The sequence below is a fragment of the Euleptes europaea genome, chromosome 11 (genome assembly GCF_029931775.1).
Source record: "Euleptes europaea isolate rEulEur1 chromosome 11, rEulEur1.hap1, whole genome shotgun sequence".
Classification (NCBI taxonomy): domain Eukaryota; kingdom Metazoa; phylum Chordata; class Lepidosauria; order Squamata; family Sphaerodactylidae; genus Euleptes; species Euleptes europaea.
The window spans coordinates 47,949,408-47,974,451 of NC_079322.1; the positions used below are offsets into that span (position 1 = coordinate 47,949,408).

The 25,044-nt window shown below is 42.4% G+C and overlaps 1 protein-coding gene across 2 annotated transcripts in view; it reads left to right on the plus strand.

Moving 5' to 3' along the window:
• THSD7A (thrombospondin type 1 domain containing 7A) overlaps nt 1-25,044 on the plus strand; it is a 282,025-nt gene that overhangs the window by 133,107 nt on the left and 123,874 nt on the right. The window contains exons 3-7 of one of the 2 annotated variants that reach the window (XM_056857536.1): nt 2,139-2,387; nt 4,511-4,692; nt 6,855-6,923; nt 8,853-9,008; nt 12,801-13,004. In XM_056857536.1, coding sequence (XP_056713514.1) covers nt 2,139-2,387; nt 4,511-4,692; nt 6,855-6,923; nt 8,853-9,008; nt 12,801-13,004 — 860 coding nt within the window. The remainder of the gene's footprint in view (nt 1-2,138; nt 2,388-4,510; nt 4,693-6,854; nt 6,924-8,852; nt 9,009-12,800; nt 13,005-25,044) is intronic. The other variant, XM_056857537.1, reaches the window with a different exon arrangement.

Genomic DNA, 25,044 nt, shown 5'->3' on the forward strand with positions numbered 1-25,044 from the left:
CTGGAATGTTTGTTTTTAAGGAAGAACATAAAAAATGTTATGTGGTTCAGATCAAACAACAACCTAGGGTGGGAAGTAGGACCTTTCAGTAAATGTCTATATGCAAAGAGAGGAGGAAGGCTGAATGCCTCCCCTCTGCCTCTGGCACGCCTCTTTTATCTGCTAGCCCCACCCACAGGTTGAGATTCTCCTATTCTGCAACAGTCTCGCCCAATCCTCCGAGAAAGCATGGCTCCTCTTCCCTCTTTTATGCCAGAGACTGGTTGCCAGCCTTGGATTGCCTGATTGTCTGGCTGCTTGTTAGCTTTCCTCTGCTCCAGAGCCTGGGTTAACCCTTTTGGTTCTTTTGCCAGTACAGGCTCCCATCCCACCAGTGTGTTTCCTTCTGGGGTTGCAGTGGTTTCCCTGCTGACCCCTTTCTTCCAGGTTGGTGCATCTGGCACCCTTCTGCCATAGTGCCTTTAAATAATCTTTAAATATGTTAAGGAGAGCCCAGAGACAGTCTTTGTCCAGGGGCTCATGGTGGCTCTCAGCAGCCTTGTGTACTACAAATATATACATTTTACCTGTTAATAAATAGGTAACGCTGGCATTTGACAGTGTCACTACATGAAGTGCTGCTTCTCATGGTTTGCCTTTCCTTCCCGTCCCCCTCACATACAGGTAGCTCTTGCAGTTCATTGCAAGCAAGTACTAGTTCCCTGGATCAAAGAAGGAAGTAGCCCAGATCAAGGTGACCTTATGTCACCAGCTGTGCTCACCAAGAAGTAAAGTTATCAGTATTCAAACTATACTTTTGAGCAAGCCTTTTTTTCCCTTTTGTACTAATACAGAGTCAAAACTATTTAGTCAGCAGCCTTTTACTGATTTTCATAAAAATGCCAGATCAGTGCTTGCTTCTATTGATCAGTGCATGAACACTGCATGTATCTAATTTGCATTTAAAATTATTGGGAAAACTTTAAAAGATTGTTTCAGAATCATTATTCTTTGGGGGACAAAATAAGACTCAGCAATGCAGTTTTTACTGAGTCTTGATCTTTCCCCCAGGGCATTTTAAGTCGAATAAAACAAATAAAAGGGAATAAAACACAGGATCTTGATAGAGGTTGGGAGGAAAGGGGGACTTATGCGTTCAAGTCTCTCCTGAATAATAAAGTTCATTAGGTTACCATGGGCCAGTCATGCTCTCTCAACTCAACCTGCCTAACAGGGTGGTAGCCCTCAGTGACACAGAATGAAGGGATTTGGGTTATCAAATAGGCCCTGATTGAAGATGGACTTCTGTTGTGGTGTTTAAGATAGACCTTCTAGGCTTGCCAGTCCTCTCCCCTGCCCCCAATAACCCCAAAGAACTCTTATCTGGAAACCATTTCAAATGCTAGTCATAAGGAATATAAGTCTTAATAATTCATAAGAAAACAACTTTTGCTCCCTGCTTTCAACTAGTTTATTGTAAAAGAAGAAGAGTTGGTTTTGATATGCCAACTTTCTCTACCACTTAAGGAAGAATCAAACCGGCTTACAATCGCCTTCCCTTCCCCTCCCCACAACAGACACCCTGTGAGGTAGGTGGGGCTGAGAGAGTATGACTAGCCAAAGGTCATCCAGCTGGCTTCATGTGTAGGAGTGGGGAAACAAATCCAGTTTACCAGATTAGCCTCTGCCACTCCTGTGGAGGAGTGGGGAATAAAGCCCAGTTCTCCAGATCAGAGCCCACCGCTCCAAACCACCACTCTTAACCACTACAGCACGCTGGTGGTGTAGTTACCATGATAAAACGGAAGTATCACTTGTCAGGTGGCCAGAACCGGCCCTGTTCTGGGCAGTCTTTGCTGATAGTGTTTTTATTTTTTTCTATGTTTGGTTTTAATTTGAATAAAACTGTTGTTGCTTATTCCTGAAGTATCATAAACCGGTCTCCTCTTACTGTGAACAGATTCTTCTCATCTGACTCTTGGCATTATAGATTCAATTGGACTAAAAGGTGAGGCAATATCTGTTTCACGAAGTAATCTTCAGTAGCCAGCTGATCTAGGTGTTTACTCATCATGCAAGTCTGACAGTACAGTGGATTCAAAACTGCTAGGAATTCATAAGGGAATGCATTTCCTGACCATCTTAATGTTCCTTTACAGCTTTTGCCAACAAGAGAAATTGCCAATTACTTTCCAGTCGTGTGTGATCACAAAGGAATGCCAGGTGACAGAATGGTCTGAATGGAGCCCGTGTTCCAAAACATGCTTTGATATGGCGTCCCCTAAAGGCAATCGCACGAGAACAAGGACCATTAAACAGTTTCCTGTCGGTAATGAAAATGAGTGCCCAGAACTAGAAGAAACAGAGCAATGTGTGTCTCAAGGAGATGGAGTGCCTCCATGTATCACGTAAGCTTTAATGTATCCCTGGGTTTTCAGCTTGACTCAAGTCTGGCACTCATGTTATCTTGATGGCGTGGGAGCTGCTGCAGTGTAGGCCCTTTCTAGGCTGATGGGGTAATCTGCATTGACCAGGCTGCATGAAAGGAGCTCATGCTTTAGCTCATATCCGCATCAGCAACTTGGGAAACTGGAGGGGAGCCACACCATTTTAAAAAAAACTGCATAATAGGAATGAAATTCTTGTTTTAAAAACAAGGCAGCCATAGATAAGGGGTCATAAGCCAGTATTCATTACAGCAAACTTGTGTTTAGTTCAGTTTGGGGAACAAATGCCAATATAAATATCCAAGGTGGGCAGTTTTTTCCAAAGCACGTTTTCTGGCAGAATCTCACCTTTGAAGTACTCTGCGCACCAAAGGATAAAAGAGATGATCTCTGACTGAGGCTGATAAATATTCCTTAAGCATCCTGATGTCTTCAGCAATTGGTCAGCAGGAGGGAAAAATCTAAAAGTGGCAGTAAATAAATTAGTCCTGCTAGAGCGCAGAAAATATGGCGGTAAGTAGTTTAGATTCAAGTGATTGCTTTAATCGGTTGCTTCTAATTGAGATTAATGCTATCGCACGAATGTAAAGAACCGTCTGAGCTATTTCCCCCTCCTTTATTTCCTTGGAAGGAAATGGCAGAGTATTAGAAAAGCTATAGCTGGTATCCTGTCATTTTGCTACTCTGTCTTTGATCATGGGACATTGTCAGTTTTCTTGGAAGAAAAATATCATTCTACATCTCCTGCGGCCTGTGAAAGCAGTTCCCTTGATATCTGCTTAAAACACGCGTTGAGTAGAGCGTCTTGTGACATTTCTTTCACTTCATAAGGCTGATTGAGATTTTAACTTAGTATCACAGTTTTTTTTCCCACCATACACGAGCTGATTGGAAAGCTCACCACCTCTTGTCGTTCATCATTGCTCAGCAGGGAGTCCTAGTTCTCCAGAGAACCACTGTCATTTTGACAGTGAAAAAGTAACTCAAATATTCTTTTTTTGAGGGAAGGAGGGGTATTTAAGGAGTATAAATGTAGTTTTGCCCTGATGTGTAAATATAGCCTTTTATATTTGTTCTCAAAGGGGAATTGGAAGTTTCTCCTTTTTTCTGTACAGGTTAACATTTTCAGTGCATGGATACCTTGGATTTCTTTGTGTTTTCATAACTGGAATGAAAATAAATACCGGTACATATAGATCCAAGGTGCTCTGAGTGGCATACATGATTTATTCTTCTTTTGTTTTAACCGTCAGTTCTTTGAGGTAGGGTAGGCTGAGAGACAGATTGTCCAAAGGTTACCTATTAAACAGTGTGACAGAGCAAGAATTGGAATCCAGTTCTCAGTAGTCGTAGTCTGACACTCTAACACAAACATTATCTCTTATGTGATATAACTCGGGGCCCAACTAGATGATACGGTGTCCCTGGGGATGCTGCCATTTTATCTCTGCATTTCTTTCACTTTACAAATGCCATGGGGGCCTGATCTTGCTAGGACCACATCGTGGAGGGAAAACAGGCTCCTGTTTCCCTCCATGGCATTTTCAAGAGCCCAAACACCTCCACGGATATGCTGTATAGTCTAGTTTGGCTCTAAGATTGTAATAACTAAGAATACTTTCCTGGGAGTAAGTCACACTGAATGAAATGTGACGTACTTCTGAGAAGACCTGCTTAGGATTACTCCTTAAATGTGTGTGTGTGTGTAAAGTGCCATCAAGTCGCAGCCGACTTATGGCAACCCCTTATGGGGTTTTCAAGGCAAGAGACTAACAGAGGTGGTTTGCCAGTGCCTTCTTCTGTATAGCAACCCTGGACTTCCTTGGTGGTCTCCCATCCAAATACTAACCAGGACTGACCCTGCTTAGCTTCTGAGATCTGACGAGATCAGGCTAGCCTGGGCCATCCAAGTCAGGGCACTCCTTAAATAGTCTACCCCAAATGGAATAAATTATTACAGCTACCTTTGGAAGTCAATTAAAATATTTGGGTTGTAAGCCTGACAATAATTTAGGGGAAATGTCCAGTTGTTTTATTTATGAAATTAGCTTGGATTGCTTGATCGTCAATGTGTTTGGCTTCAGGTATGGTTGGAGAACTACAGAGTGGACTGAATGTCGCATTGATCCATTACTGAGCCAACAGGATAAGAGACGTGGAAATCAAACAGCTCTTTGTGGAGGTGGGATTCAGACCCGGGAGGTGTATTGTGTGCAAGCTAATGAAAACCTCCTCTCCTATTTAAACACTCTTAAAGAAAAAGAAGGTATGTTTGAATTGCAGACAAAAGGATTAGCATGAGAGGTGAAGGTTCTAATACACTACATGTATTTTTTTAAGAACAAGTTTCATTTGAAGTAAAACTTTACAATAAATAAAATGAAGTGAAACTATACAGATTTTTTTCTGAGTTGCGGCATTTAAGAAAACAAGTTCATTCCGTACATAGTGTTTATTTTTCAACTTAACTTTTAGGTCATCAATTAAAGATACTCAGCATTTTCAAGGTCTTAGGGGGAGGTCTGTCCTGACTGCCACCTGAGAGCTTAACTAGAGATGCTGGGCAACTGCCCTCCCCTTCATTTTTCTGGACTTAGTCCACTTAACCACTTAAAATAAAAGGAACTAGTGTTGCCAGAATGCATCTGCATTGCATCAAAGTCCACATGGGACATCCAGATGCAGTTTGGAATAATCACTAGTGTGAGTACATCACCACCTAAACATCAATTTTCAACAGGGAGAAAAAACAATTTTGCTTCCAAAATCAGTAGCTTACTGTTTGTGAGCCTGAATCACAGATTATCCTAGTGTGTTACCTACAAACCTCTTTTGTATCATTAAAATGACCCCCAGCTCTTCATTTACCATTTAAAAGTGGACCATATTTCCATTTAATCACCTTCTTTACAAGCCTTTTACACCTTCGGGTTATAGGATAGTTCAGACAAAACAAAGTGCCATGGACATTATGGTGGATACAACAATGAAGGGATCAATGGACCCATCCGGTCACAAACCTCTTTTGTGCCAGATTCATTGATCATATAAATTCTAAAAACAGTGCGACATTTTCTTCTCTGAATGTTTCCCTCACTAAAAATAGAACTGTATAACACACAGTCTCATGACAGCTTGTTCTTATACAACCCCGATGAACTCTAGTGAGGATTGCTCAGGAGAACTTCTAAATGGATTATACTCTGTCAGTCCAATCTTCTGCAGTTACTTCAGTCTAAGCACATTTAAATCAGTGGACGTAGACTGGAGTAAATCTGCAGAGGATTGCACTGTAAATAAAATAAGGCTGCAGTCTGAAAAGTATTTTCCTGGGAGTAAGCTCCATTGAATAAAATGCAATTTACTTCTGAGATCTGCTAGATTACTTCCTAAATTATCAGAGTAAGTTAAACTGTCCTGTATTATGATATAACTGTAAAGTTCCTTTTGTTTAAACTCTAAATGATTACTAAACACCCAATAAACTTCAATAAATTATTCTAGCTCACAGTTTAGAATGACCTTAAAGCACCCACAATATATTCATGCATTAAACTGTATATAGTGACTTCTAAAGGAATACAGCCACATACTCCAAGAAAAGAGGTGTCCTTTACTTGTTCCATCTTAATATGCATGGTTCCCAGAGTCCTAAGAGTATCCCATTCTCATGTCAATCTTTATACTTTAAGGTGTAAACTTGAGGGAACCACACAGTCAAGTACCAGTCCTGATCCTGGTATTTGGATTGAAACAGCATACTTTTACTAGGTGTTCTGCAGTCTGTTGAATTCACATTTCAACTTGGATAGAGTGACAGAACTTAACAAAAACCACTTAAAGCCCTAACTTTAGTGAATTCTTCCCTGGGAAAATTTAAATGTGCCTCCCATCGTGGTGGCAATACACTCTTGCATAAAGATGCCATAATTCCAGCAATAGTTCCATATTTTCCACTGAGATCAGTATTTCAGTATGTTGAGAAGTCTTGTTTGGCTGGTATGAAATTATCCCAAATAAATATTGATAGGAAAAATAGGGTTTACTGAGCATTCATCTCAATGGATACACACATACAAATACAGATTAAAATCTAACTATCGTTGGAGGCATAAATGTGAGAACATTTTATTTCCCTAGAGTTCCAACCAGCAAAGAGGAAAAGTGAATTTCATTGTGCAAAGCCCTGAAGACAGCAGGCTGTCACAGAGGAGAATGATAGTGGGATTTTTATTATTGGAAAGAAAAATATGTATTCCTCTAGAAAGATTGTATTCAACTAGAGAATGGTACAAAGATGAAAAGGGAAAATTACTACTGTAGTAATGGGGAAATCCCATATTTCTAACGTAAGCTAATTCTTTCTTAGGCTGTTAGAGCCCTCCTTTCTCTTTATAATCATGGCGGTCTTTGTCCCCATTATTTCAGAAAGTCAGTCACAGAGTACATCGAAGGCTAGTGCTGCACCACTGCTATCAATCACTTTTGAAATAACAGGTATGTAATTAAGGCCTTTGACCTGAAGTTTCAATGGAATGCATCTAAGGACTCACTCTCTCTTTGGAGAGCACTATGTTGGCTGTATGCATGTCACAATTCTATACAGTAGTTTATCTGGTTATGAATCTGTGGGTTTTTACTAAATGAAAAAGGTTCAACATATTTAAAAAATAATAGTAAAAGAGCAAAATAATTGTACTTCTAAATTAGTGGTCCACTAGGCATAAATTAGGAATTCATTTCCCCATCTTCCTTTCGGTGTGTTTAGGGATGGCTCAGGCCAGCAGCTCATGGTGAACGTTGTTAGGTCATCATGCAAAAAATTGCAAGTTGTTTGTCTACAGCAGTGGTTCCCACCCTTTTTGAGTATGATGACCTCTTTTTAAAATAAAAAAAATTGTGGACCCAAGATCCCTGAACTTGTACTTCAGGGTCTGTCCTTTGCCTCTGCATTAATTCCTGAATTAAGGAATTTGTTCTGTACCCTCCTAAAGAAGAAGAAGAAGAGTTGGTTTTTATACCCCAATTTCCTCTACCTTTAAGGAGTCTCAAACCGGCTTACAATCTCCTCCCCTTCCTTTCCCCACAACAGACACCTTGTGAGGTAGGTGGGGCTGAGAAAGTTCTGAGAAAACTGTGACTAGACCGAGGTCCCCCAGCAGGCTTCATGTGTAGGAGTAGGGAGACCAATCTGGTTCACCAGATTAGAGTCCACTGCTTATGAGGAGGAGGGGGGAATCAAACCTGGTTCTCCAGATTAGAGTCCACTGGTCTTAACTACTACACCATGCCAGCTCTCACAGAGACCAGCTTGAGAGAAGCTTGACTTCTGTAGGAAATGTTCTGTTTATCCCCCAGCAGACTTGCAGCTCAAAGAGAAACAATCTAAGCCTCCTCTGTGAGGTTCCTAAGCACTAATTTGGGTTGGAATCTCCTCCAGTCCTCTTCTGCTCATTCCCCTGAGACTTAAGAATGTTTTTATCTTGGGCCCAGGGAACTTTTGGTTCCTGACATTACCCCAGCTAGCAAGACAAGCACACTTAACACACAATTAGTGAGGCTGTCTGACTTAGCTAGAAATTTCCTTAAGCAGCCAGTGTGCATAGGGTCAAATATCTGAGACCCTTAGGTAACTCTAGTTGACAGGCAGGAGGAGGAAAAGAGCAAGCAGCCAGATACCTGAAGAAAGACTCTTCTTTGGGACATAGTCCACTCATATTCACAACAGACAATCCAAGTAAATAAAGCCACGTAGATCTGGGAATCAGATGGTCCTCCTCAGCCAGACATGGCTTTACAGAGAGAGAGAGATGGCAGTGTTGAAAAGACTCGGATGGGACAGAGAGACCATTGATTGAGGTGGGACAAAAAAAGAAGACAAAATCATGGTGCCCCGTAGAAAGAATAGCTAAAACTTAATTGGGGTCGCTATCCCCTTTTAATTCAAGTGCTGACACATAGGATAATGTGCTACTGTAGAAAATTAATCTATTAAATATATAGAATGAAATATTTGCAGAAATTTCCTAATTTTTTATAACAGGTACTTCAAACATGAGGCCCGTGGGCTGGATCTGGATCCTTGAGAGCTCTTATCTGGCCTGCGAGAAGAGGACCTCAGCCGAGGCAGCCACCCCACCCCCACTCTGGATCTGGGCTGGCGAGGCATGGCCCGGCCTTGACCAAGTTACATATATGTCATATCCGGCCCCTCATAACAATTGAGTTTGACACCCCTGCTCTATAATATGATTTGAATTTGCTCTGGGACAGAATTTGCTGCACGCCTCCCACCCGTTACTTTCAGATGAACGTGATGTTAATGTGATGAGAAGGAACTTTCTGATGTGTTGCAATTTTTTTTTTTGCAGTAGAACTTTATTCATATGCCAAAAAAATGGTTTTGTTTTGTTTTTGTCCTTACAGCATCCAAACCTGTGGACTGGAAGCTGTGCACGGGCCCTACACCGAGCACCACCCAGTTGTGCCATATCCCATGTCCTATTGAGTGTGAGGTATCCGTCTGGTCAGCTTGGGGGCCATGCACGTTTGAAAGCTGTGATGACCAACAAGCCAAAAAAGGTACGTGTTCATTTTCTAAATTATGTTAATTACTTTTGATGGATGCTGAGCTAGGGGTAGGGTTGTCAGCTCCGGGTTGGGAAATACCTGGAGATTTTTGGGGCAGAGCCTGAGGAGGGCGGGGTTTGGGGAGGGGAGGGACTTCAATGCCATAGAGTCCATGGCCAAAGCGGCCGTTTTCTCCAGGCGAACTGATCTCTGTCGGCTGGAGATCAGCTGTAATAGCAGGAGATCTCCAGCTAGTGCCTGGAGGTTGGCAACCCTAGCTAGGGGAGCATAACAGCTCCAGGCCAATTATTGTCAGAAGCCTTATACAAAGAATTGAGCCGAGATACGACTGAAACTCTCTGCACTCTCTGTATATAAGCTTTGGCAGCTCATAATACTCAACTTCAAGGTGAATATTACAGCTCAGAGTTCATCTGTGGTTTGGACATGCAACCCGAGCCAGAAAAATTCCTTTCCTCCCCCACCTCCAATTGGAAACGTTCGCTTGAAGGAGGGCTCTATTGCCCAAAACACATATGGATGTTTGATTACACTGGACTAAGGAATATTCTGTGTTTTTTGTGTTAAGCAGACCCATCGCAGAAAGTAGTTCCCATCAGAACAATCCCCCCCCCCAATGCTGTTCATTATATCAGAAGCATCAGGATCAGGCTTCTTCTGCATTTAACATGAGTGGGGGGAAAGTTGCACTAAGTAATTCCTGAAAATGTGAAATTTTTGGGCTAAATCTGCTAATGGAAGCATATGCAATTTTTTTTATTTTCATGGAGTAGAGGGGGAAAAGGGCCAGGCTGGCATTTACTAATGCAAACACTTTGTTGATGTTTCGGTTGGCTAGTGGTCATAATTGCAAAATCTTTAACCCATCAAAGAAAATGAGGACGGTAACATATACAGACTGTTAACCAACAGTAGCACTTTCAAAATCAGGCCCAACTAGACATGCTGTAAAAAATGCTGTAAGGACAAAGCGTGGGAGGCTGAGGTGCTCTCGTTCCCCCTCCCCCATACCTTTTCAAGTGCCAAAATGGGTGCATCCCCTGCGGCTGTTTCAGCACTTGAAAAGGAACTGGGAGGAACAAGCACACCTCAGCCTGCCATGCTACAGGTTCGATCCTTTGCAACATTTACAAAATTGCATTAAAATTGCAGCAGCATCCACAGGTTGGACTCATGGTTGATGTCACATCTAGTTTGGCCCTCAGTAGATGTAAGTCAGAAAACTGACTGAGACCATAGGAAAATTACACTCATGAAAAATTCTCATGGACTTACTCACTTCTAACTGGGGATTAGGGGGTGAGGGAGTCTTTCCAGGCAATAGAGGGCCCTGCTTTGTTTATTGGTGTGTAGATCTTGAGGTTGGTCAAAACAGGGATTGGCGGCTGCCCACATAAGTAATGACTTATCTAGGTGGAGGGGCTGTGGGTCAGTGGTAGAGTGTCTGCTTGGTACGCAGAAGGTCCCAGGTTAATCCCCAGCATCTCCAATTAATGGGATCAGGTGGTAGGTGATGTGAAAGACCTCCACCTGAGATCCTGGACAGCTGCTAGCAGTCTGTGTAGACAATACTGATCTTGATGAACCAGTGGTTTTGAATCAATATAAGGCAGCTTCATGTGCACAAATATTACTAAATATTTAGCTGTTCATGAAATGTTTTGTTCCAAACATTTGTATACAGAATGAAACTGTTCCTTTTCGCAAAAAAGATTGACGACAAAAAGGTTAAAACCCCTTTCCTTTCCCCACACAGCTCTGATTTGAATCTGTCCCCCACACTACTGTAATTGTGCTTTGAAAGGTTCTGGGAACATCCAGTTCAGGATCTCTCACCATCTTTTCTATTTTGACCGGCAGTCAGAGTCACCCCGTCCCATCAGCAATAAACCCTGAGATTCAGACAGTCTTGTTTCCTAGTTTTCTCAAGTCCATGCCAGCTCTTTGTTATTTGTTACCTTCTAGAGAGCTCTCTGTTCCTTAGCACATTCTGCCAGGTCCCTTCATTGTGCTTTCCCCCTGATGAATCTAGACTAATCACTTGCTAAGCACACTCCTCAAAGTCTGATTTTTGCACTAGCATCAGCTTCCCAAACTGTGATTGACGCAATGAGACATGTTAAGTTGATAAACTATATAGCAAAGAGGTTTAAAAAGGTGTTACAGTATTAAGTACTGCAACCAAATCCACTGTCAGATAGATGTCATAATTCCTCAGAGATTTGCAAACGGAACTGGGCTTCACTAGCCCAACCACAAAATCTTTCTCACGGGGTTATGTGGAAAACCTCAGATTCTCTCTTAAAGTCGCTAGCTTCTTAAAGGCATCTTTAAGATCGTCCTATTCCCTTCAGGCAGTCTTCCTGGAAAGCAAGATACATTGACCAAGCAGTATTCATCTCCAAGTCTGCATGTTAAACAGCAAGATGTTTTTAAGGAAAAGTCTCAGTGGGTGTAAAAACATTTTAAATAGTCTGAGCACAGCCTATTTGGGAATGGGTTGTGCCTCAGTGCTAGAGTATCTGTTTTGCATGCAGAAGGTCCCAGATTCAGTCCCTAGCATCTCCAGTTAGAAGAAACCAGTAATAGAAAAGAGCCCTGATCTGGATGGCCTAGGCTTGCCTGATCTTGTCAGATCTCAGAAGCTATGAGAGGTCGCCATAAGTCGGCTGCGACTTGACAATACTTTACACCATCAATGTAAAAGACCCAAGCAAGCTGTTGCCAGTTTTAATTGACAATCTGACCTTGATAGACCAATGGTTTGACTCAGCATAAGGCAGTATCATGGGCCTAATTCTTCTGCTTCTTCTAGAATGTATAGATTAATCCAGAGATCATTGCCGCTCTGTAGCCCTACCCTCTGAATCTCTGCAGTGATTCTACTGCTTTTCAATTCAAGACCTTTATTGACATACAATACAATAAATGATCCATGCAAATGATGAATAGCTATAGGAAAACAAGGAATATTGGACGCCATCAATCGTTAACCTACTGCTCGCTAAATGCTGTGACCCAGGCAGGAATAAAGAAGGAATGTGTCTCCCTTTTCATTCTCATGTCTCTTTGATATTCAGGTTCCCAAACACATGCATGCTAGAGCATGATTTGTAGGCAAATGAGTGACAAAATGACGAGTTCTGTCTTGAACAAACAAGAGCAGACTGTTTTCCTTGGCGACTGTAGCGTCTTACCAAATAAATTCACTTCTAATATGCAGAACTCATTTACTATTCAGGCATACTTTTTGGAAACTTGACTTGTCCCATTAATGACAGCAGAGTTCCAAGAGCTGGTGTATTTGGAAATTTGGAACTCCCTCCCCAGGGAGATTTGCCTGCCTTCCACTATTGGTGTCTTCTACCAGTGGGTATCGGCTTTTTTGTTTTGTTTGGCATACCCCCCCCCCAAATTGTTATTGGCCCTCCTCCCTGGTTCTAGTGTTTATGTGTTTTTAGTTAATTATTCTATAATTTTAAATGTTGTTTTTAATTGTTAAATATTTTCATGTTTTCACATTTGCCACCCTGGAAACCCTGATCGGGTAGAAGGGCAGCATATGAATGTTTTAAATAAAATAAATAATTAATATTTGGTCATTACAGATATGTTAATAATACATACAGGTTTAGAAAGTTTTTGTAACAATCAAGAAGAACAAATTGTAACAGCTATTTATAGGAAACACTTGCACAGTTTCAAGTGAGAATGGAAAATGAGGATTTAATCTTTTCTGTGAAAAGTCATCATGACCGTTGTTTCTCCTTTCTCACACTTCAGGTTTTAAACTGAGAAAACGCCGCATCACAAATGAACCCACGGGAGGCCTGGGCAGCTGCCCCCACCTGCTTGAAGCCATCCCATGTGAAGAACCTTCTTGCTACGACTGGAGGATAGTGAGGCTGGAAGAATGCATTCCAGACAATGAGAAGGAGTGTGGACCTGGTACTCAGATTCCACAGGTTGTCTGTATCAACAGTGACGGTAGGTTATTCTCCCAACTTTTTGTGGCATGCTGTTCAGTTATTCTAAGGAGTTGATGTTTTCTAGCCAAAACAAACAAAAATCCAGATCCCTTTCATTGTGTTCCCCCATAGGCACAAAGGGCTGGATGTGACTGGTTGTTTATGTTTTTGTTCCTCCATCCAAAATGACAAGCTGTGTTTTGAACTGCCTGTTGTTGTTGTTGTTTTTTAAACCAGCCATTGTTGGGTTGAAAAGAATGGATTGAAGCAAAACCATAAACAAAAGCAACTGTCTGGACATGTGGATCTCTGGATTTGCTCATCAAAGGAAGACTATAGATAAGAAACATGCCATTGAGCATAGGCCATGCACGGTCTGGTAGCTAACGTAGTTCAACTAGTTTTATAAAATAAAACTGGACCCAAATTAACGATAATAATATGTGTATATAGTGCTTTCAGTGTTCAAAGCACTTTCTCTATGTGATGGTGGTAATCCTTACAACAGCCCTGTAACATGGGCCAAACTGGGAATGAGAGGTAGCAGAGCCTAGTGCGTTCAGGGGAGAGAAGAGATTAGAAGTGGGAACCTCTCCAATTACAGCTCATAGCAACCATGCAGTCATGATAAATATGTGACTGTATATTTTATATGTGCCTGATGTGGCAATAGGAGCCCCGTGGCGCAGAGGGGTAAGCTGCAGTACTGCAGTCGAAGCTTCTCATGACCTGAGTTTGATCCCGACGGAAGTCGGTTTCAGGTAGCCAGCTCAAGGTTGACTCAGCCTTCCATCCTTCCGAGGTCGGTTAAATGAGTACCCAGCTTGCTGGGGGTAAAGGGAAGATGACTGGGGAAGGCACTGGCAAACCACCCCGTAAACAAAGTGTGCCTAGTAAACGTCGGGATGTGACATCACCCATGGGTCAGGAATGACCTGGTGCTTGCACAGGGGACCTTTACCTTTTTAATATGGCAATGGTGTGTTGATTGAAACTGGATGGTAGATTTGGTCAGGATTTGTTTGTGCCTGGGAATGACAGGGCATTCTTTCTTCCAAAACATGGAGAGAACTTCCATACATACATCATCCAATTCACCATTGTAGTGTGTTTGTCCTCCTGAAACCACTTTTCATCCTTTGGAGAGTCAGTTTCTTTTCTGTAACCTCTTTCATTTCCTCTAGAAGAAGGATGGGAAATGAGAATGAATACAAAAGGAAAGAAGACAAGAGTTGCTCAGGAGTTTGAGCCAAATTAAATAAGTAAATAAAGGGAAATGAATGCATCCCTCACAACACCCCAAGTATAAAATAATGCTAATGCTTGAGCTGCTGCCACAGATCTTCAGGAAGGAATTTTAGGTAGGAAGGCATGAGTGTAAAAGTCCATTTGCAAGCAATAGGGAGCTACCATTGAACTTGGGGGTCCTGGAGTCAAGTTCTCCTGCTCACCCTCCATAACAGCAATAGCTCCTTATTACTTGTGGGACTGTGGTAGCATTTTCTGTGAAGCTGATTTAAGAAACCAGGATACATTCTGGCAGCGTGACAGGCAAACACAAAGCTATTATGAATATTTTTAGAAGGAAAATTAATTTCGATGTGAATTGAATTTTCACTGCTCATTTTGAAGGCCAAATGATTGAAATAAAGGGTCCTTATGCCTAACTCATTGCTCATTTAAAGTAAGAGAGACCTCAGTTGACAAGCAGTGGTGTGTGTGTGTGGTTATATTCAACAGGTACTCTAAAGGGAATAGAAAAAGTGGGTGGGGATGAGCAGAGAGAAAACCTGCGTCCAATTACTTTAGTTTAAACAATTCTTAATTAATTTTGCTTAGTTATTTTCACGCCTTGCGTAAATGCTGGAGTAGGAAACATTTCTGCCTGTAACAATGCAGCCTGCTCAAAAGAGCCTGCAAAATAGAAATGACAGTGCGAGTCACACAGCAGAAGCAGGAGTCTTGTAAATGCCTCCGACAGATTGAAGCAAGAGGTCACCTGGTATGTGTTTAGCCGTTACACCAAATGTTGTTTTGTAATTAAATTGGGCAGAGGGAATTGGAGTTGATTACTTGTGCATACAGAGCTGTATCTAGTCTTGTACTATGGCTCCAGATTTTGTTTTATAATTGAGTTGGGACTCAACTGGGAAAACTAAGAATTAGAGCATAAGCTTTATTTTCATGTCGCTAGCTAAGCGCATCATCTGTCCTTTTCTTTACAGTCCTTCTTCCCCAAGGTGAGTTTTACTGTGCAAAATGATACAGAAATTCAGAGCACATCCACTGTTTCGTATGCAGAAGTAGGAGCAGCTCAGCTATGCATTCATTTTCATTTCTGGCACAGAGGTGAAGGAGCAGAGATTTTTTGGAAGAATAACTGGGAATGCACTAACAATTCTGGAATCTTCAATGCTAAACTTTCAGACTTTACTTCTGCCTTAGCAGAATTCCTATTGTGCTATGTTCTCATTCAGTTAAATGGTTATCTGACATCCCCTAATTACTTCTCTCACAAACCTGCACCTCCATCTTTTGAAAACAGGAACATTAATATGGTGTGAAGCAGCCCTATGAGATGGGTCTTTAAAAAAAAGACTTGAAAACATTTTCTGTATCCCTTAAATGTGCTGTAGAATGTTTGCAGTTTGAGTTGGTGATGTGCTGATAACATCGTGCATAAAGAGGAAGTCTCAGGCAGGGTATAAGTTGACATTCTGACATAGTGGATGCTACAGTAGTAATTCCTGTAACCAGAAATTCCAGGTTGGGAAGATAACCTTTCCACACCTCTGTTGGTGTTCCCAACAGAGGCTGAGTACAAATATATCAGATCTTGTCCACACAGTTTCGTAGTGTTTCGTGCAGCTGACATGATAAAAGAGGACATTTTTCGTCCTTAAAGTTTTCAAGGGTAGGTTGTGGCAGCTGATGAGAGAAGTTTCAATGGCATACCTTTTCTCTGTAGCCATGTTAACCTGTTGCAGAAAAATAAAACAGAAGTCCAGGGGCACTGTAAAGTCTAGCAAATTTTATCCCAGCAAAAGTGAGTCAGAGCTCATGCATGGCATAGTAGTTAAGAGCAGTGGGCTCTAATCTGGAGAACCGGGTTTGACCCCCCCACTCCTCCACAGGAGAAGCAGACTCTAATCAGGTGAACCAGGTTTGATTCCCCACTCTGCACATGGAGCCTGCTGGGTGACCTTGGGCTAGTCACAGTTCTCTCTGAACTCTCTCGGCCCCACCTACCTCACAAGGTGCCTGTTGTGGGGAGGGGAAGGGAAAGGTGTTTGTAAGCTGCTTTGAGCCTCCTTAAAGGTATAAAAAAGAGGGGTATAAAAGCCAACTCTCCTTCTTCTGAAGTGTGCAGAGGCTTATGCAGAAACGTTTATTATTCTGAAAGGTGCCACTGGACGTCTGTTTTATTTTGCGTGTGTATGTGACAGTGAATTAACAGCTTTCCAACATACCCTTGTACTCTGACTTTCGTGCCATTTGCTGCTTGGGGAAAATCCTACTTTTCTGACTTACCATTCCTGAGGGGGGTGGATCCGCGGCGGACGGGAAGCATCTGAGGGGGCGGTGTGGCTGCACCACTCCCAGAGCACCAAAAAAGGTGTCATAGCCCCGCCGCAGCAGCGAGGGGCGTTCTCGGGCTGGAAGGGGTTAGGAAGCTGACTAAAGTCAGCTACGCCCTGGGAACGCCCTGGGATCGCTCCCCCCACACTGGTGCTGCTGTTCTCTTCCGGGATTTCGTTTCTGGTGAGGCTGTTCCAGCGGGGAAGCCGTGCATGGCTCTGCAGCGTCCAGGCACCAGCGGGAATGCCCCCTGCATAAGTGCCTCTTATACCGTGATAAGTATACCACATCCAAACAACTTTAACCACCTCCCCTCAGAAATGCACTCTTACAGTGCAATTGTAAACAATAAAAAAGCTATACAAAACAGCTGTTTAGGCTTTTCTGAAAAGTAGGGAGACGCTTGAGATGGTGGAGGGGCCATGGCTCAGTAGTAGAGCCTCTGCTTGGCATGCAGAAGGTCCCAGGTTCAGTCCCCGACATCTCCAGTTAAAGGGACTAGGTGAGTAGGTGATGTGAAAGATCTCTACCTGAGACCCTGGAGAGCCGCTGCCGGTCTGAGTAGACAATACTGACTTTGCTGGACCAAGGGTATGATTCAGTATAAGGCAGCTGCATGTGTTCATGGGAGATAGGCAACAGTGCTGCAAATGAAGGGGCCTCTATTGTCCCCCCCCCATGTATGTGTGTGTGAGAGAGAAATGTTTGATACCCTCCTCTTTGTCTGATAAAATAGACAATGGCCAAAGGTAGAAGCCTTTACCAGGAACCTTATAAGCCTTTACCAGGAACCATGGTCAAAGTTAGGCACTAGTCTCACTCTCCCGCCCCCCCCCCCCCCAGCATTGTTTAGAACCTCTCATGTGCAATAACCATCTTTCTTGGCTTTAGATAGCAATCAGAGTGAGATTGGGGCTGCTTGCACTTTTATCTGCTTAGGCATTCATTACAGTTTTGCATAATCATGCCAGGTAGAGTTGCACACACACCCCAGCGGGCAGGCAGCCAGATACAAGGAGATAACTGCAAGATATGTGTTAAAGCACCATGTTTGCATAAAGCCAGAGGATCTTTAATTAAGACTCCTTTATCTCGAGTGATTCCCGCTCAGCTCTCCCTTTCCGCAGCTGCTAATGGATGTGACTCAGCTCAGATTAAACAGCCAGAGTTTAAAACCAAAGCCTGAAAGAACGCACAATCAAAGAGGCATAAGCACCTTAAGCGTCAATGTACTTCTCGGACTCCCTTTTTGCCCCGGGGTTCTGTGTTGCATGCTGAAAACCCGCCAATATATTAAACCTTAAGATTGGTGCTGTTTCACAGTAGCTTCATTGTGTGCTGTTAACTGAGCCTCATAAAATGGATCAGTATCTCTTCCCTGCATCACTGAATGTGTTTGGAATATAATTAGCTGGGATATGATGTTTAAACCCAAGGTCCCTTATTTTACAATTAAGCTCAAATAGCAGTGTCTGTGGGGGTGTTGTGTATAATTAGGGATGAGCATGTCTATTCAATTTGTTGTAAACACTGGAGCCATTACAGCCATTCAGACAATATGAGATAATAGATTTATCCTCTAGCGATGCTGCTGGAGGCTTGTGATTGTCATCACCTTTCTACGGTGCATGGAGGTAATCAGAATTTTAATTCTGGGGGGAGGGGGGGAGCCCCTGACAAGTTGGTACCCTAAATTGTCACTGTGTGGATTATAAAAGACGTTTGTGCATTTTATTACTATAAAAATGGAAGTTCAGCGCTCTAGTGGTGAGGAACTGTTCAGAATATGTAACTTGGCTGCTTGGTCTTTATATTCAGAGCAGCTCCTGCACACGCAAAAAGAGCCATTTTCTCTGGTAAGACCTGAAAAATTAGATCAAGATCGATCATAATTCCCGTCTCATGGATTACTTTGTTTAAAGGTCCCAGGTGATAGACAAAGAATTTTCTCTGCTGTAGATTAATCCTGGTGAACAGCAAAGGTACAACAAATGCAAAATGCGCTTGAAGAGATTAAACAGCATTGTAGTAGGTATCCCCCCCTCCTCCTTTTTTTGATCAGAAATATTCTAGGTATTTCATTTTGAGAGGATTTATTGGCAGTGAAAGGGCCCAGCTTGACCGCAGTGATAAAGTGAAGTGCGCAGTATCTGTGTCTTTTGTTCAGAAATAGTACAGAAAGTGCAGCCATTCCAGTTTGCGACTGTTATCCACAGGTTGGAAATGAGGTGTGAGTGCTTCTGTGATAACAGTGTTGATGCTGACAGATTTGAAATAAGTCACCATTGAATCATAGCTATTAATAACATACTGGCTCACACGTTTAGTGGGTAGAACTACAATACAGGAGAAGAAGGCGTCACCACTGCACCAATGTTTCCTAACTATGGCCATGTCCGCACTTACCATTTGCAGCTCCGATTTCTGCGGGCTTTCCTTGCATGTTCCCACTTCAGCTCACCCGAAGTATTCCGAGGACGTCTCCAGAACACAATTCCTCCGCGTTAAGCGCATCCGCTTATACGTCGAATTAAAAAAATAAAACCTTCCACCTCTGGAGCCTTAAACTGGGAACATGCAATGAGTATTAAATCCACTTCCTGCTGCCAGCCCACTTCCTGCTGCCAGCCAATCCCTGCACTCCCCCCGCCTCCCTTACTAATGCTGACCAATCGCCGTCCTTGCTTGGAGCGCAGACTGGGCATGCGTGGGAGCGTGCCGGTCTGGGAATTATCAAATGCAGCGCAGAAAGGAGGTGTGGTGGGAACAGGAATTTAAAGGCGTTTTGGATACTTGCATACTGGACGCGTGTAACTTGCGAGGTAAGTGGCTAGTGCGTTCACGGGCTTGGATTGTCATGAGAGCACATGGGCCTGGTCCTTTATCTGGGACCAAAAGAAAACCAGATAAGAAGCACTGAATTAGTATTGATTGCTTCTGTTGTCCTGTGTTCCAGCTTTTCTGAGAACACTCTTATTGGTTCGGTCCTGTGCTTAAAAAGCACAAACATGTGGGGATGATGAAGAAGAAGAGTTGGCTGGTTCTAGTAGGTTATCCGGGCTGTGTAACCGTGGTCTTGGAATTTTCTTTCCTGACGTTTCGCCAGCAACTGTGGCAGGCATCTTCAGAGTAGTAACACTGAAGGACAGTGTCCCTCAGTGTCAAGGGTGTAGGAAGAGTAATATATAGTCAGAAAGGGGTTGGGTTTGAGCTGAGTATTGTCCTGCAAAAGTATTGTCCTGTAAGTATCAAGATAATGTGCTAATGAGGGTATGGTATGTTAATATGGAACCATTGTATCCTGAAGTGATCTGTTAATGTGTGTAATCCAAAACTAATCTGTATGGCTATTGTTGAATGTTGTCTTTGTCTGGAGGTTTTTCAGGGCAGGAAGCCAAGCCTTATTCATTCTTAAACTCTCCTCTTTTCTGTTAAAGTTGTGCTGATGTTTATGAATTTCAATGGCTTCTCTGTGCAATCTGACAAAATAGTTGGTAGAATTGTCCAGTCTTTCAGTGTCTTGGAATAAGACCCTGTGTCCTGTTTGTGTCAGTCCATGTTCAGCCACTGCTGATTTCTCAGGTTGGCCAAGTCTGCAGTATCTTTCATGTTCTTTTATCCTTGTTTGTATGCTGCGTTTTGTGGTCCCGATGTAAACTTCTCCACAGCTGCAAGGTATACGATATACTCCTGCAGAGGTGAGGGGGTCTCTTTTGTCTTTTGCTGATCGTAGCATTTGTTGTATTTTCTTGGTGGGTTTAAACACTGTTTGTAGGTTATGTTTTTTCAAAAGTTTCTCCATCCTATCAGTGACTCCTTTAATAAATGGCAAGAATACCTTTCCTATGGGAGACTGTTTTTCTTGAGTTTTCTGATTTTTGTTTGGTTCAATGGCCCTTCTGATTTCATTCTTGGAGTAGCCGTTTGCTAGCAGTGCGTGATTTAGATGGTTAGTTTCTTCCTTGAGAAACTGTGGTTCACAGATCCATTAATGTTTTGATTATTCCTCTTTAATGTCGGGGGTGGTGGTTGGAGTTTTTGTGTAAGTAGCGATCTGTGTGAGTTGGTTTCCGGTAGACCTTGTGACTTAACTGAAGGTTAGGTCAGAAGGTCTACCGGAAACCAACTGAAGGTTAGGTCACAAGGTCTACCGGAAACCAACTCACACAGATCGCTACTTACACAAAAACTCCAACCACCACCCCCGACAGAAAAGAGGAATAATCAAAACATTAATGGACCGTGCAAGACGGATCTGTGAACCACAGTTTCTCAAGGAAGAAACTAACCATCTAAATCACGCACTGCTAGCAAACGGCTACTCCAAGAATGAAATCAGAAGGGCCATTGAACCAAACAAAAATCAGAAAACTCAAGAAAAACAGTCTCCCATAGGAAAGGTATTCTTGCCATTTATTAAAGGAGTCACTGATAGGATGGAGAAACTTTTGAAAAAACATAACCTACAAACAGTGTTTAAACCCACCAAGAAAATACAACAAATGCTACGATCAGCAAAAGACAAAAGAGACCCCCTCACCTCTGCAGGAGTATATCGTATACCTTGCAGCTGTGGAGAAGTTTACATCGGGACCACAAAACGCAGCATACAAACAAGGATAAAAGAACATGAAAGATACTGCAGACTTGGCCAACCTGAGAAATCAGCAGTGGCTGAACATGGACTGACACAAACAGGACACAGGGTCTTATTCCAAGACACTGAAAGACTGGACAATTCTACCAACTATTTTGTCAGATTGCACAGAGAAGCCATTGAAATTCATAAACATCAGCACAACTTTAACAGAAAAGAGGAGAGTTTAAGAATGAATAAGGCTTGGCTTCCTGCCCTGAAAAACCTCCAGACAAAGACAACATTCAACAATAGCCATACAGATTAGTTTTGGATTACACACATTAACAGATCACTTCAGGATACAATGGTTCCATATTAACATACCATACCCTCATTAGCACATTATCTTGATACTTACAGGACAATACTTTTGCAGGACAATACTCAGCTCAAACCCAACCCCTTTCTGACTATATATTACTCTTCCTACACCCTTGACACTGAGAGACACTGTCCTTCAGTGTTACTACTCTGAAGATGCCTGCCACAGTTGCTGGCGAAACGTCAGGAAAGAAAATTCCAAGACCACGGTTACACAGCCCGGATAACCTACTAGAACCAATGAACTCTGACCGTGAAAGCCTTCGACAATATTAAGAAGAGTTGGCCTTTATATGCTGACTTTCTCTACCACTTAAGGAAGAATCAAACTGGCTTACAATCGCCTTCCCCTCTTCTCCCCACAACTGACACCTTGTGAGGTAGGTGGGGCTGAGAGAGTTCGGGGAGAACTGTGACTAGCCCAAGGTCACCCAACTAGCTTCCTGTGTAGGAGTGGGGAAACCAACCTGGTTCACCAGATTAGAGTCCGCCACTCATGTGGAGGAGTGGGGAATCAAACCCGGTTCTCCAGATCAGAGTCCTCCGCTCCTAACCACTGCTCTTAACCACCACACCACACTGGCACCACATGGGTATCACAGATAGATGAAAGGCTATTGCCAGCTATTTAAAACAAGTTCTTTTAGGATTGGGCCTTCCAAGTAGTAGGGGATCCCTTCTAGTTTGAGCCTACTTTGTCGAATGTCTTTGATAAAGCATTTTCTAAAGCTACCTAAGAAATGACTTCCATTGAACCCATGGTAGACAATAACTGGAATCTTCATCTTCCTGCCCAAAGAGGTCCTATCATTAACTATCAAGTCCTTTGTGGAGTACACTTGCAATTGTAATTAATCCTAAGAGCTTGCTATTCAAATGGTACACATTGGTACACAAATGGTACACATGTTTATGTTCACAGAGTTAAGACTTAAATATGACCCTAATAAAGCCTTAAAATAAACGAATCAGTGAAAAATTAGGGCCCTTCCCTTATGTGAGGGGAATTGTCTTCCCCTGCAGGTCACCTTTGGATCCAGTCCATTATCTTTCAGATTCATTATGTTAACCGAATAAGAAAAAAGATTAGCACATTTTGTTCTTAAACCTAGAATCGATGCAATGTAGTCACCTGCTTTTCATCAGGATGTTTTATGTAAGCAGGTGAGTATGGGCATCAGTAAAATTCATGTAATGTTGTGTATCTTAATTCAGTGGACTAAATTAGATCACATAATTGTATTTTATGGCATCTCTTAGGTTAATCAGGAACAGTGATGCATGTGTTTCAATTAAAGGAATAAATAAAGCAAGAGAGGATTTATATCTGGGTGTTACCATAAATTATCATGATGGGTCACTGGGTAATGGACCTGCGCTTCCAATTTATCAAATGCTTTTGAAGACAGAATTATAGCTAATTTTGTGGCCTCAAATAAGCTATACATATACTACAATTGGAAGTGCATAAAGTGAACTATTACATCAACTAATTAACTATCTAGCTCTGATCTTAGGCAAAGTCGGAAATCAGTGTGGCTTCTCTCTCTGCAAAGTGATTGTTAACCTAATGATGGTGCCAAAACTTATAATCGTGTGGTATATAATTGATGTTTGGCTGTTTTAACAGCCCGGTGGTGCAGAGTGGTAAGCTGCAGAACTGCAGTCAAAGCTCTGCTTATGACCTGAGTTTGATCCCAATGGAAGTCAGTTTCAGGTAGCCGGCTCAAGGTGACGCACCCTTCCATCCTTCTGAGGTCAGTAAAATGAGTACCCAGCTTGCTGGGGATAAAGTGTAGATGACGGAGGAAGGCAATGGCAAATCACCCCATAATTGTAGTCTGCCTAGTAAACATTGTGATGTGACGTCACCCCATGGGGTCAGTAATGGCCCTATGCCTACACAGGGCACACCATTACCTTTTAAAAACCTTTTTGGCAGTAATACTAATCAGGCACCATTTGCCACAGAAGCTCTTCTTCAGATTAAAATGTCAAAAATGATTTTATACATGGTACTTCAGCAGACTGGGTATCCAAAGCCAGCTGCTTTGTAGGTACACACACAGAATCTCTTTGTATGGGGAGATTCTCCTCTGTTTGGGGCAGCTCGAATGTTTCTTGAAAATGTTTTATGTCATTGTTGTCCGTATCCCATCTAAAACCTTCTTGTTATTGGGTATATTCTTTTGAGGGGTGTGGCAGAAGGCTTAATTTCCAAGCCAACAGAGTAATGTAGTAGAATTAAAAACCAGCAAGGATTCTAAGAGTCAATCTTTGTATGATCACCGAGAAAGCTCATAAATACCAGTCCAATCCAAATCAAGCTAAGGGGACAGAGCAGATTGCTATTTTAAATGGGGCAGTAGCAGAAGAGAAAACATCAAAAGTGAGTAGGAACAAGGCTGCTGAGATTTGATGACGCCTGTGACCTATATTTTATGATAAGAGGTTTGTTTTAACATTGATATTATTTTGTTAAATGTTTGTTTGTTTGTTTGTTTAGATTGTATCCCACCCTCGATCCCCGGCCAAGCTTTCATGTGTTAAATACTGTGCTGATGTGTTAAAAAAAACACATTAGCCATTTTCCCACTTGCTGGCCTATTAGTTATTTCTTCCAGATCTAACTTGCTGATTGTTTGACCTTTCTTTCATTCAGAGCTCAATTTATGTTGAGTGTTGATGAGTGTGAACCCAGTCTTCATCAGCCATAGAATGTCTGAATTTATCAGAGGACATCAGCATCAACAAGTTGAAAGGCCATGATATGTGTCGTTTCATTAGAATATTTTTACAATGGCTCCAATTGATTGGCATGCCAGGATCAAGAACTCTGGCTCTTGGAGTCCGAGACATGGCCCAGCATGTTAACTATATTTAAAAAAGAAGAAAAGGGGGAAGACAAGCTGCAGACCATCTATTTATACATTAATGTAAACAAGATAGGAGTGACAATATAGGTGTTCAATAATTTGTACAAACTATTTTCAGATAAGAGGTTTGTAAAGCACAATTCCCTTTTTCCCCACACAGCATTATTTGCTGAAATTTCTAGGGCTTTTAAAAGTTTTTAAATATGAATTGAACATCTCGTAGGGAAGTAACAAATAGGGTTGAATCCAACCGTTGTTTCGGGCCAGTTGTTGTGTGTGTGTGTGTGAAGGTTTCTCTTTCTTTGCCGTTCCTCGGCTCTACCGCTGCCGGGGGAGCTCGAGCGGCTGCGGCCCCTTGCCGCATGGCCGAGAGGAGGCCGGCCACATGGTCCTCCAGCCAGAGGAAACCGTCTGCGCCGGAATCGGATTGCTCGGTCATCGTTTGCTGCGAGGCAATATGTTGTAGAGGCAAAAATAAAAATGCCGAAAGGCTTGGAAGCCTGCTACGTGTGGGAGAGTTGGTTGCCGACGGAGCAACCAGAGGAGCTGCCTAACCTATAGCGAGGCAGGAAGGAAAGTGGAGACAAAGGGTGATTCCGGGCAGGAAACAGGAAGGGGGGTAAAAGTTTGTTTACTTCCTGCCT